The 12,937-nt window shown below is 49.0% G+C and overlaps 1 protein-coding gene across 1 annotated transcript; it reads left to right on the top strand.

The window, feature by feature from the left end:
- Positions 1-1,780: 1,780 nt before the first annotated feature.
- Positions 1,781-10,199, top strand: LOC118532183 (putative DBH-like monooxygenase protein 2). The gene is made up of 13 exons (XM_036086602.2): positions 1,781-2,477; positions 3,362-3,508; positions 4,006-4,167; positions 4,388-4,471; positions 5,268-5,435; positions 5,635-5,737; positions 5,926-6,092; positions 6,429-6,520; positions 6,748-6,844; positions 6,985-7,044; positions 8,144-8,274; positions 8,997-9,111; positions 9,422-10,199. The coding sequence occupies exons 1-13, from the start codon at positions 2,190-2,192 to the stop codon at positions 9,662-9,664; spliced, it is 1,857 nt and encodes a 618-aa protein (XP_035942495.2). The 5' UTR covers positions 1,781-2,189; the 3' UTR covers positions 9,665-10,199.
- The last annotated feature ends 2,738 nt before the right edge of the window (positions 10,200-12,937 follow it).

Here is a 12,937-nt window from a genome sequence, read left to right as displayed (position 1 = left end):
TTTTGGCTCTTGCTCTTACCTATTCCCAACCTCTTCTCCCCAGAGAGGGCGGGGGATGATGCTCTGGGAACCATTGCCCAAATCACACACCTTGAACACCAGAAATATGTACGTGCCAACATAGAGGCATCCTCACCTAGCAAGCCATGTGCATTGCATTCTGAGGTTACTGTGGAGAGAGTGGCTCTGGGGATCAGATGATGAAAGGGAAGGGGGCTGGGAGCAGGGAGCAACCCAGAACTGGGGGAAAAGGTGAACAGGGAGAGAAAAGCCGAGTGGGTGGCCCCAGGGAGCCCAGGAGCTCCCACCTCCCTCCCTCAGGCGGGCACTCTGGCAGGTAGACAGATTTCAGGATAAGGGATCCTGGCCCCATCTTGGTTTACAGGGCTGGCTGACCTGTCTCCCTGCCTCCCCCTCCCTGAGCCTTAATCCCCAAATGCGATTGGGATCGGAGTGTCTCTGACACTCCTGTTATCTCCTCCCTGGATTCCTGCTCCTCAAGGTCAGTGCCTCCCCAGGCTCCTCCTCTGGTTTTGGCCCTGCTCCCATCCTGGGCCAAGGTAAGCCTCTTCCTTCCAGATGGCTGCAGAGCAACCTCCCTGCTCCCATGCCCAGAGTTGGCATTATGGTTGCTGTCTTGGGAGATGGGTTTTTTTCTCCCACCACACCTCAATTCCTACTCAGGTGCTCACAGCAGCTGCCAACAACCTCAGCTGGGTCCTTACCAGCTTTGATGAACTCAATAGATAATGAAAAGAGTATGCATGCCGTGAACGGAGGCATAAACAGATGCTCCAGCTCCTGTCCACTGAGGTTTGAGCTGAATTCCCATGTGATGTGTGGTCCAGTTTCTGTGCTAGGGGATGCCTACTGGGCCCACGTCCTTAGTTTTTCAGAGCCTCTCCATTGTCTGATGGTGAAAGGACACTGGGGGTCAGGGAGGTGATTTCCAGCTTTCGCTCAGCCATGTCAGAGCCTGGATAGAAAAAAAACGCCAGGCATAGAGTGAGATGTGGGTTCCGTCCCTAAGAAGCAGTCCGCAGATGACAACTCCCTTCACCAGGGCAAGCCATGGTGGGAAGGCACTGCGGGTGGCTGGGCGCCCTGTGGGTGTCTGTAACCTAGGCAAATCGTGGAAAGAGCACTGGCCTGGGGGCAGGGCCCCTGTGGGCCGGTGTTAACTCTGCCTCTGACTGCATGGGGGATCAGGCACTCCTCCTGTTACTTCTTGGTATTTCCCTTTACTCATCTAAAAATTAAGTGGATCTAAAATTCCTTTCCACTCTGGCGTTCTAATATTCTAACATTCCTTCTGTGCTTTTATGGTTTGAATACTGAAGCACTTGTCAGTAGGGACCCTGGGCCAAGCCCCCAGTAGAGTGAGAGTCACTAAATGTGACTTCTCTGGCAGGCAATTCACGGAAGGAAGGGTAGAGCACCAAGCATCCCAAGGGCCAGTTTACATTTACCTCCACTGTCTCCCTCTTCTTCCCCTCCCCTCCTCCTCCTCCTTGCTGCTCCCCAGGAATGTGCAGAAACTCAAGGCCAACCCAGACTCACCCATCTGGAAAGCTGATTATGGCTCCTTCACCTCTATGTGTCCTTCCAGGGATTAGTAGCAAAGACTCCTCCGGGAGATGGAAATCATAGCCTTCCCTGAATGCCCCGTCAGAAACTTCTCTCCTTCCTCTGCTGCATGTCTTCAGTCTCGCCCCTTCCCCCTGCTATGCCCCAGTTCCAGATATAGAAAATGCCCATAAAAGCTGGGGCAGGGGGCAGGTGCCAGAGAGCAGAGTGCTCAGTAAGGACATCAAAGATACAGGGGTGGGGGGGGCAGAAAGGGAAAGAGAGAAATAGAGACAAGGAAGGAAAAGCAGGGAAAAACCCAAACCCCAGGGAGGACCCTGGCATGGGGTTGGAGTAGAAGAGTCTAAGTGACCTGCTCCTGAGAATTTCATGTCAGGTCCCTGCTCTGGGGCAAGAGCAATCTGCTCTGCACCCTCTCTGGGCACCTCACACCTCCAGAGTTATGTAAGTGGCACCACTCTGAATCCAGAGGATAATCAGATCAGAAGAGCCCCAGTCTGTCCCTCCCCCATGGCACGGTGCCCGGCACAGGTAGGGACACATATAAATCCATACTTCTTGAGTGTCCATCTATAGGAGAGATACTCCAGACCCCAGGAGCCATGACCTGTGCCCTTCTCTTCAGACTTCTCCTACTTACGGCCCTGGCAGCCCCCTCCCAAGGCAAACACCTTGGCCCCACATCTCGCCTGCGTTATTCCAGGTTCCTAGATCCTTCCAATGTCATTTTCCTGCGCTGGGACTTTGACCTTGAGGCTGAGATCATCACTTTTGAGCTGCAGGTCCGGACAACTGGCTGGGTGGGCTTGGGTGTCACAAATCGCTACACCAGAGTGGGGAGTGATCTGGTTGTTGGAGGAGTCCTGCCTGATGGCAACGTCTATTTCTCGGTAAGTCTGAGGATGTCTCCCTTCCAAGGATGAAGGTCTCTTGCTGGTTGAGGATGGCTCTGAGTCCAGGAAGGATCCACATTTTCCAAACTTATCCAGGAACATGCCCAGAACACCAGTTGACTACTGACCTCTCTCTACAGAAATGGTCCACCGGAGAGTTTCAAAATAGGTCTTCTGGACTGCGTGGCCCTAAGGTGCTAAAGAATGGTACCACAGGACTGAAAGAGTCCTGAACCACTAAATGCAGGACAATGGGAGAGAGTCAATGCTATTTGAGACCCAGTCTTTAGCCCTAATTTCTGTTAAGCTCAGTCAGGTTGACCACAACATAAAGTGGTCTAATAACCACAGCAGCAGCTATAATAATAATAGCTTAAAATTATTATGTACTTTTGATCAACCAGGCATTGTTCCAAAATCCTTCCATGTTAAACCTCACAGCCTCACTATAAGGTGGATGATTACTACCCCATTTTACAGATGAAAAAGCAGCTCACCCATCTCTCCGAATCTCACCCATAGGAACTGCATTTATATGGGGAAGTGTCAATGTTATGAGCCACAAGAGAGGACAAATAGCATAGAGAGTTCAGAGAGTAAGTGAGCTTTCAAGGGCTGGAGATGCAGGAACACTAGGATTTATGGACTTGGGATTTGGAACGGGAGCAGTAAATCAAGGTCAAGTGGTGCAGACACTGTCCACCCCTCTGTCCCGGGGATCCACCCTGATGTCATGCTCTGTCCCAAGAGTAAACTGCAAAATAAAGGACCTGGATTCTGCTAATTTAGTACCTTGGGGTTGCTAAAGGGACACCAGCTTCTCCAAAGTCATGACCACCAGGGTTTCCTGTTCTTACTCTTTGGACTTCACTGGACCCCAGGATCAGCACCTGGTGGATGAAGACACCCTGGAGGAGGACGGGAGCCAGGATGCTGAGCTGCAAAGGCTGACCGAAGATGCTATCTACACCACCATGCGCTTCTCCAGGCCCTTCCGCTCCTGTGATCCTCACGACAAAGACATTACGGTAAAATAGTAAGGGGAGAAAAGCATTCAATCGTAAGCAGCTTTTCCTTTTGGGGATGTGGAGTCACCCCCAATCTAGAACGTGCATGTGTCTCAGGCAGCAGTCACAGTTCCCAGGGGTTCTCTCCCTCTCTACCTTTCCAGGCACTGCCCCAGTCATGCCCCTCTCCAAATCCACAAGCTCTCCACAGAGTGATTCCCTACAGATTAAGCACCCACCCCACCCTCCTCTCATTCCCCTCTCCAAGAACCTTGCCTGATTTCACTGAACTTTAGAATGGACACAGGCATTGAGAGGGAATGTGACTTGCTCAATATTTTCAGCAAGTTGGCCCCTGAAGTAGAACTAGAACCCAACTAGTTCTGACCCCTGAGTCGGAAGCTCTTTCCATTCCACTGTGTAGCCATGAGCAAGTGGCTTGTGTCAGTCCTTGGGTGTGGGTGTGTGCAAAGTGCTGCTCACAGGCAGTAGCACCTCAATGCCGATGACACCCCCAGAGTGACACCATAAAGGTGCTGGCCACCTACGGCCTGGATGACACTCTGAAGCTGGATCGGGACCGTACTTTTATCAAGTCCATCTTCCTGCTACAAATAGTCCATCCTGACGACCTTGATGTCCCTGAGGATACCATCATCCATGACTTGGAGATCACTGATGTAAGAGTCCTCCACCCCACCCGCAACCTCCAAGCCTCCTTCCCATCTTCCCACTCAATCTAGACCCTCCTCTTGCACCTAATACTCAGTACGTTCCTTGAATTGATGTTACTGTGACTTCTTGTAATTCTCCAAGGACCACCAAGCTGGTCTGTCCCTTCCCTGTCTTCTCTAAGAGCTCATTTCCAACCCAGCTCATCCTCTGTGTGTCCTTCTCCAGTTCCTCATTCCAGAGGATGATACCACATATGCCTGCACCTTCCTCCCTCTCCCCATCGTTAGCAAGAAGCATCACATCTTCAAGGTACAGTGAACCAGACACTGCTAAGGCAGTTGAGCAATACAGTGGGCACAGTCAACTCTGAAGGGAGGGTGTTTGGATAACTGCTGAGAGGAAGCCAGAGAGAAGTAGCTGGGAGAACATGGGCGCCTGGCCAGATCTGGTGGGGGTAGTAGTTTCATGCTTTCCTGAGCCCAGAACTATAACTCCCAGCACTGTTCTATCTGAGCCCCACAATGCAGCAAAGATTTTGATGAAGGTCATCAATTAGTAAGTGTTTCCAAAGAGCAAAGTATAAGCCCCACCTTGGTGGTGCTCATGGCCTAGGAGGAAATTCAGGCTGCGGGGACAGGGCCAAGGGCTCTCAGGTCAGTGAAGTCTGGCTAAAGGGAACTCCAACGTGGTCACCTGATTTCACAGTTGAGTTATTTCAAAATTTTGTAAGATCAAATTTTGATCTTACAAAAACTAACAAATGTGTGGGAGCCATTTTTTTTCTTTAGAGGAGAATCCAATGAGGCATGTGCTCAGATATAGTGGACTGGTGATGTTATTAAGGGAAAGTCAGGAGTCTTGGGGATATTCTTGGCTAGATTTAATATGTTGTGCACTCGGGGGAGGAGTTTAAAAGGGTGGGGCTGAGAAAGAAGTCAGACAAAGTGGGGTAAGTGATGGGTTGGGGAAGAAAAACAGAACAAGTAGAAAAGAAAGAGACACAGAAGTGGGGAATGAGTATAGATTTATTTGGGGAAAAGGGATGGGGGGAATAGGACTTGACGTAGAAGATCTTGACCATGCTCTGCCTCCATCTCTCACCCAGTTTGAGCCCAAGCTGCTGGAGAACAACGAGACAATGGTGCATCACATCCTGGTGTATGCGTGTGGCAATGCCAGTGTTCTCCCCACGGGCATCAGTGACTGCTATGGGGCTGACCCTGCCTTCTCCCTCTGCTCACAGGTCATCGTGGGCTGGGCTGTCGGGGGCACAGTGAGTCCTGTGACGAGGGAACTAGGTGGCTAAGGGGGGGAGAGTGCATGTTGTCAGGCAACTGGGATTGCTGGACTGACTGATGGCAGACCAGGAGATAGGGGAGGTCTGGGATGAGGGCCAGAAAACACGGGCAGGTTCCAGTCCCTGCACTTAGCACCAGGCCCTTCTTGCTGCCAAATCTTCCTCCATCCAACAGAGTTACCAGTTTCCAGATGATGTGGGTATCTCTATTGGGACCCCCTTAGACCCCCAGTGGATACGACTGGAGATTCATTACAGCAATTTTCACAACCTTCCTGGTGAGCATCTAGAGCATTTATGGAGGAAGAGCCGGTGCAGCTTGCTGATTCTTTTAGGAGTTGGGAAGCTGCTGTGGGAGGCACGCTGGCTTGTTTTGGTCACAGCCCTGTCCCAGCTTTCCTGGGGCTCTTGATCTCACATTGTGACCAGCTCTCTTGTCTTCTATCATTGTTTCATTCTGCACCAGGTGTGTATGACTCCTCAGGCATCCGATTATACTACACTGCACAGCTGCGCAAATACGACATGGGGGTCCTCCAGCTGGGCTTCTTCACTTTCCCCATCCACTTCATACCCCCAGGCGCGGAGTCCTTCCTGTCCTATGGGCTGTGTAAGACAGAGAAGTTTGAAGAGGTGAAGCTGGGAGGCACATCCTCCCTGAGGTTCCTTGTTTCCCATCCCAGATCTGGGCTGGTCCATAAGCACACACACCCTGAGCCCGGGACTTTGAGAAAAGCTACACCTGGTGCTCAGGAAAACCGCTAACCTGGATCATGCAAAGGAAGGAAGGAGTTGGGGCTTTGGGGACTGGGGGGTGGGGCAGGAAGAGGGTCCATGAGGGCCCAGTAAGAACAAAAGGGGCTCCTGTCGGTCATATGAAGAGGGTGTCAAATATTAAGGGAGGCAAATCAAGGAACAGGGCAAGATGAGAGTTCTTAGCAAACCAGATGTGTCTCCTCCCCTTCACAGATGAATGGGGCCCCAGTGCCTGACATACAGGTCTATGGCTACCTGCTCCACACCCACCTGGCTGGCCGTGCTCTGCAGGCCGTGCAATACAGGTAAGGGAAGGCATGGACTTGAAGCTTTCCCATCTGCATGTGGGAACAAATTTGAGGATAGTTATTTATTCTGCAGCATAAGGTTATGCTTGGTTGGGAGGAGGAGGAGCTGGAACTACCCCTAGAGTAGAGGTGGTCGGAATAAGACTATGGAAGGAGGAGCTTTTCTGTTTTATGGGCAACCTGTCCCCCCAGCATGAGCCCATACACTACTTCATTCCCTCTAGAAATGGAGCACAACTCCGAACAATCTGCAAAGATGATTCCTATGACTTCAGTCTACAGGAGACTCGAGATTTACCTTATCGAGCAGAGATCAAACTGGTGGGAGCCTGAGGGGAGGCATGACTGGAGTTGGGGCGGGGAGGCAGGATCAGAGGTCATCACTGTTAGCCAAGAGAGTTCTAAGGCTGTACCAGTCCTTCTGTGTCTTACCTTCAGCCTTCATGTTTCACTCTGAATAGGGAGATGAGTTGCTGGTGGAATGTCACTACCAGACGCTGGACCGGGACTCCTTGACTTTTGTAAGTACCTCCCTTCTCACCGTGGTCAAGCACAATGACCTCAGAATAGAGCCCATCCCTGGCCTTGGCTATAGAGTGACTCTGATTATTCCAGCTGAAGCCCTTTTCTCCATCCAATGGTATTATCCACTCACATGGGGCTTTTCATGCTCTCACATCCCCGTGACTTTAAGATGGGTACAAGGATTCCCTACTTTCTCTGTCATTGACCCACTAAGACCATGGGCAGAAAGCACATTATAGTAACCCAGAGCATGGACTCTTGTTCTCCATGCCTGGTTTCTAATGTCAACACAATCATTAGCTTTCTAACCTTAGACAAGTTATTCAATCTCTTTGCGCCTCAGTTTCCTAATTCATACAGGAACTAATAATAGTACCTCATAAAATTGTTGTAAGAATTTATTAACCTATGTAAAACATCTAGATCATTGCCTGGCTTATAGTGGATGCTCAATTAGAGTTAGCTGTTGTCGTTATGGTCACAAGGAACCCCACCCCTTTTGTGTGTCAAGAGTGGTTCAGTGCTTATAGGATTCCAAAGGGGTTGCATGCTATTGAGGAAGAAACTACAGCCATATATATTATTATTATGTGATGTAGAAAGTGATACATACCATAAGAGACAAATGGGAATAGTGCATAAGGGGATTCACAGGGAAAAACCATAAGGCCCTACTATGGTGAACTGAACATGTGACATATTTGAGTAGGTCCAGCTTTAGACATGTAGAGATGAGGAATCCTGGAGAAGCTCAAAAGGGAGTGACTTTTTCAGGAAACTCAATATCTTCTCTCATCTTCTCAACCATCTTGTCTCCTCAAACCAGAGCAGAGGCCATTGAAATGCAGAGGACAGGGCAGATATTATTTCTTTGGAAATAATATCAATGATTGTCCACAAATTGGAAGGAGAGGAGGTAAAAGGAAAGGGAGGGTAAGAAGTAGATGAACATTCAGTCAGCTGGTTGTAGGTTAAGTGAAAAGGAAAACAGCATCATTGGTAGAATGACCACTTACACTATTTTCTGTCTGCCTTGTTCCCCTCACTCTGCTTGCCTTTGTGACTTTGTGTTCCGTCTCTCTCTCTCTTCTCCAGGGGGGTCCCAGCACCATTAATGAGATGTGCCTCATCTTCCTCTTCTACTATCCCCGAAACAACATCTCCAGCTGCATGGGGTACCCTGACATCATCTATGTGGCCCATGAGCTTGGGGAGGAGGTATCAGAGTGAGTCATCCTGGAAGATAAGACCTTCAAGTATGTGTGGGAGGGGTCTTGGGGAAGACTGGAGAAGGAGAAAAGGAAGACCACCTACTACCTCCTGCATTAGTGAGTCAGGATTCCTCAGTGGGCTGCCTGGTTGGCTCCTGCCCTCCTAACATCTGCTTCTGTCACTGTCTGACTCTCAAAGCTCTGACATAAGACCAAATAGGGTTTTTTTTCCCCCATATCAATGAGGCCATTCAGAAAAGCAGATAAGAACTGACCTCTAAAAGTTAGATCACTTATGTATAAATTCTCTGCCTTTTTCTCATGCGCTACCTGATTCAATCAAAGACTGTTTACTTTTAAGTAATGACCCTTAATTATTTAGGGGTGAGGGTTTCCAAGGAAAATGCACATCTGTGCAGACACACCAATTCCACATACAATTTCAGGGCCTTTACTGGTTCCCTGAAGTCACTCCATCCACCTTCTTGGACTTCATGGCTCCCAGATTAAGCACTACTTCTTTAAAGAGCCAGGAATTTCTCTTTTTCACTTTAAAAAATTCTCGTCTGTGAGTTTTGCAATTTCTCCTTCTACCAAATTCATGGTTGTCTTATTGAGTTGTGAGGCACTCCTTTTGGCTTATGCTGACATGGAAATGATGCTAACAAACGTGAAGGCATTTTGTCAAAGCTTTGAGTTGACCCTAACCTATCGTTTGTTGCCCCTGCCTACGGCAGCCCCATGGAGGGCATGATGGCCATGAACAATGTTGAGTGGACCCCAGAGAACATTAAGAAGGCTGAGAAAGCCTGCAAGGAGGCCCAGCAGATGGTGATAATAAAGACCATTGATGTGAGTGTCCCAGGAGACAGCACCTTCTCAGGGTTGGGGATGGCAGGGTGTGGGATGGTGTTGGGCCAAGCTTGGAAAAGAAAGGAGGAAGCTGGTGAATGACAAAGGCGGGAACATTGGGTCAGGGAAAGAGGGGCTGGGGAGCAGAAAGATGGGCTGGTGCTGTTCTGGACTATGGAGTGGTGGGGGTCTCCCAGCTAGTTTGTGAGGCTGCAAGAACTGGGGATCAGCAAGTAAGGGCTGAAAAAAGGAAATGAGTGGGGGAGGCTTCTGCCTTTAACCATTTTCTCCCATTTTCCTTGTGCTGCAGGAATTGGTGGAAAACACGACAGGCTGGATTCCGGAAATCATCCCAACTACTCGGGGACCCTGCTTGGAGTCCTCTGGAGGCAAAGTGGAGCCCCAGGACAACACCCCTGCAGGCTTCAAGGCTGAACCAGTGGCCCTCTCAGGCTCCAGCACTGCTAGCCTGAGGCACCTCCCTCTGGCTGCCCTCTTGTTTGGGCAGGGGGCTCTTTCTTGGCTTCTTGCCAACCTGCAGGTTGGAGTCTGATACTGTCTCCTCATTTCAAATACTCAGGTTCCTCTCTGCTCAGCCTTCCCCTTATTATCAAATATAGAAACTCCCCTCTGCTTCGGCTCCCCAAAGTCCCCCATTTGTGCCCCTTCCCATGACCCAGGCCATGACATTGCAGGCCTGGGGACTGCAACTCTTCCATGAGGCTCTTCCATGCTGAGGGATGCAATTCAGCCTTTAAAGCTTTAGAAACACTGATGGGACCACATATTTTCTGACAAAATCTGGATTCAAGGCTGGACTACTCTCTGAGAAGTCTGATGTTCCAGCTTACCTAAGGGGGTGCCAGCTGGGGAAAGGGGGGCTTGCATGCAGAGGGAGAGCCCTCCAAACCCTCCCTTGCCCATGCTGACCCTAAGGGGGGCTCCTGGTTCTTTTCTTAAGGCATTTTTTGCCCAACCCTCCCTGTGAGGCAGAGGCAGCAAGCCACATGTGTGATTTGTAGTAAAGGAAAAGGCTGTGGTTATAAGGGACAAAGCTCAAGACATCAGATTAAATAGAACTTAATTCACTTCCTGTTGCCATCTCCTTCCTTTGAGCCTTTGGTCCAGGAGAGGAAGCTGGGAAGTCTCTTGAATGGCTCAGGATAAGGCATCTAGAGGGTATTTGAGGATCCAGTTGCCCAAAAGGCAACATCAATTGCAGTCCTTGCTCTTCTCACCTGTGCCTCTATCAGATGATCTTTATTTATCCCACCAAGTGTCACATTCTCAACACTCAGGTCACTAGGGGTCAAGAGCCTAACTGGCCAGGCAGGGTGAATTGGGCTCTGAAAATGGGTCAAGGCCAAGGTGGAGTGGGGCAGTCCTTAGCTCTGGAGCCCAGGGCATGTCAAGAAGGTTCACATGGACAGAGCAGGGAATAGACACAAATCGTTTGTGCAGTCATCTGCAACCACAGTTGAGAGGAACTGTGCATTGGCAGTGGCTGTTCTGGGTTTCGGGGGGGCATGTCTGTTTTCTAAGCTTGAGAATCTGTGTAGCACCCATCCTTTGAGATTTAAAGTCACCATGCTACTTTATGAATTGCCTTGCTCATTGTTCATGTGCTCTGGAATGGGACCCCTTCTCTGGCTATACCGAGGTGTTTAGAGGAAACTTAATCTCTTAGAAACCAGGGATCTGGCCTCGGTAAATTGTTTACCACTGCATGAGGGGCCAAGCGTTGATTGAACACCATAACCCTGCTTCCTGGCAGAGGAAGCTCTGGGACTGAAGAGGTATATGCCAGATGATGAGCACTTTATCTTTACTGTCACTTCCTCTGGAGAATTCTGGAGGCTCCATTCTAAGATTATGCAACATCTTCAGTGTTCACATTCAGCTCCTGCAGTCTCAGTCCTGGATATTTTCAGTGCTTGGGGTCACTTCTGGGCCTTGTAATGTGTGAGCAGAGGGACTTGCTGTCCTTAATCAGAGAGGTTTTTCAGTTCAGATTGTGGAAAAAATTAGGCTCACCTGAAGCCAGAGGACTGTGTGTCTGTCACTGTTGAGTATCTCTGTGGTCCCACCATTCAAGGGAAATGGAGGATTTCCTTTTGATCCTAAAACATGGTTGATGCCGTTTGGCACCTGAGTGAAGTACACAAATTACTTTCTACAGCATGAGGAAACACTCAGATAAAGATGAGATGTAGATAGAAACGTGACACAACAAGCACAGACCACTTTTCTCTTTGCTTTGTCAAGTCTGACATTTCTATTCCAATATTCTGTATTACTCCAAGGCCCCCAAGCACATTCTTTCAACCCCAACCTCCCAGGTTAAAACAAAAACCAAACACCATTTCTGGCTGGGTTTCAGAAGCCAATCCTCAGTTTTCACTGCAGCCTTAGTCTCAGGTCTACCCTGACAGGTTCAAGCCAGCTGGGCTACTACTCCCAGGCTCTGCCCCAGAATCTTCCTGTGGCTCCCTTTGCCCAGATCATGACCCAGTGTGGGTCCCAGGCACCTCTGCTTTCCTTTGTGCTCCCTTGAATTTCCTGTTCTTATTTAGCCTTCCTTCTTTTGCCTTATTTTTCTTTCCATCTCCTGACTTCGGCATTTAGTGGTCATGCACATACTCACTGAGCACCATCTGTGTGTTTGACACTAGGTTAGAACAGGAGCCACTGAAATGAACAAAAACTGGGACAAACACCTGCTCTGCCCTCGTGAGGCTGTGGTCAAGTTTCTACGAACCCTTCAATGGCCATTTGCTCCTTGGGCTCACACTACCCACCTCTGAGCTTTTCCCAGTGCCTGAGTGTTTCCTCCTCAACTGCCGAGAGAGAGGAACTCTATATCTACCTATAGAGAATGATGTTTCTATAGTTAAAAGGGATGCATTTACATTGTACATACACTAGACAGAGAGCTCAGACCAATACTTCAGGGGAAATGTTTTAAAACATTCATGCTTAGGGTGGGAGACTTAATACCTCAAGTCTTTTTCCAGCTCATGAGCTTTGTGACTACAGTTTCCTGATGGCCTAATGACACTGCAGGAGGAAGGGGCTCAGCGCTGAGGTGGAGGCATGAACCCCAACTTCCTCAACATTCTGTCCCTTGGGCCTGGCATCCCTCATCCCTGACGGGGTCTCTAAAATCAGGTTGGCTCCGAGTGACTGAGACTACAGTTCCTTCTCCACCTCACCTCCTCTACTCAAAACCCCATATTAAAGGTAGAGGATAAATAAAGGATTTATTCCCTCATTATTTTTTTCTGTGGTTTTGTGAGGACAAGAGGAACCATGGGCTCATGTTTACAATGATCCTGGTCTTTCTTATCGAATATTTTTTTTATGATTTTATTTTATTTATTTATTTTAGAGGGAGAGCATGCAGGTAGGGAGAAGGGCAGAGGGAGAGAGTCTCCAGCAGACTCCCGGCTGAGTGGGGAGCCTGACATGGGGTTCTATCTCACTAGCTCGAGATCATGACCTGAGCTGAAATCAAGAGTTGGATGCTTAAATGACTGAGCCACCCAGGCACCCCTCTTGTTGAATATTTTGATACACTTTCTAATTTATGGAAAAATTGCAAGAATTCTCATATATCCTTTACCTAGCTTTCTCTTCTCTCCTCCTTCCCCTTCCTCCTTCCTCCTTCTCTTTCTCCCTCTCTGTCTCTCTCACTCTTTCAGGAAGCTGATAACTTAGTTTCTTTTCCCTGTTGGCTAGAATTTCCATCAATGCCTAAATTCCTGCTACCACTGAGTCAGCAGAGACTGAGCAGAAAATCTCCCTGCCTCACTATTCCACCAACACG

This window comes from Halichoerus grypus, chromosome 12 (genome assembly GCF_964656455.1).
Source record: "Halichoerus grypus chromosome 12, mHalGry1.hap1.1, whole genome shotgun sequence".
NCBI classification, from domain to species: domain Eukaryota; kingdom Metazoa; phylum Chordata; class Mammalia; order Carnivora; family Phocidae; genus Halichoerus; species Halichoerus grypus.
The sequence above is the reverse complement of the archived record's forward strand: the minus strand, read 5'-3'. Positions and strand labels throughout refer to the sequence as shown.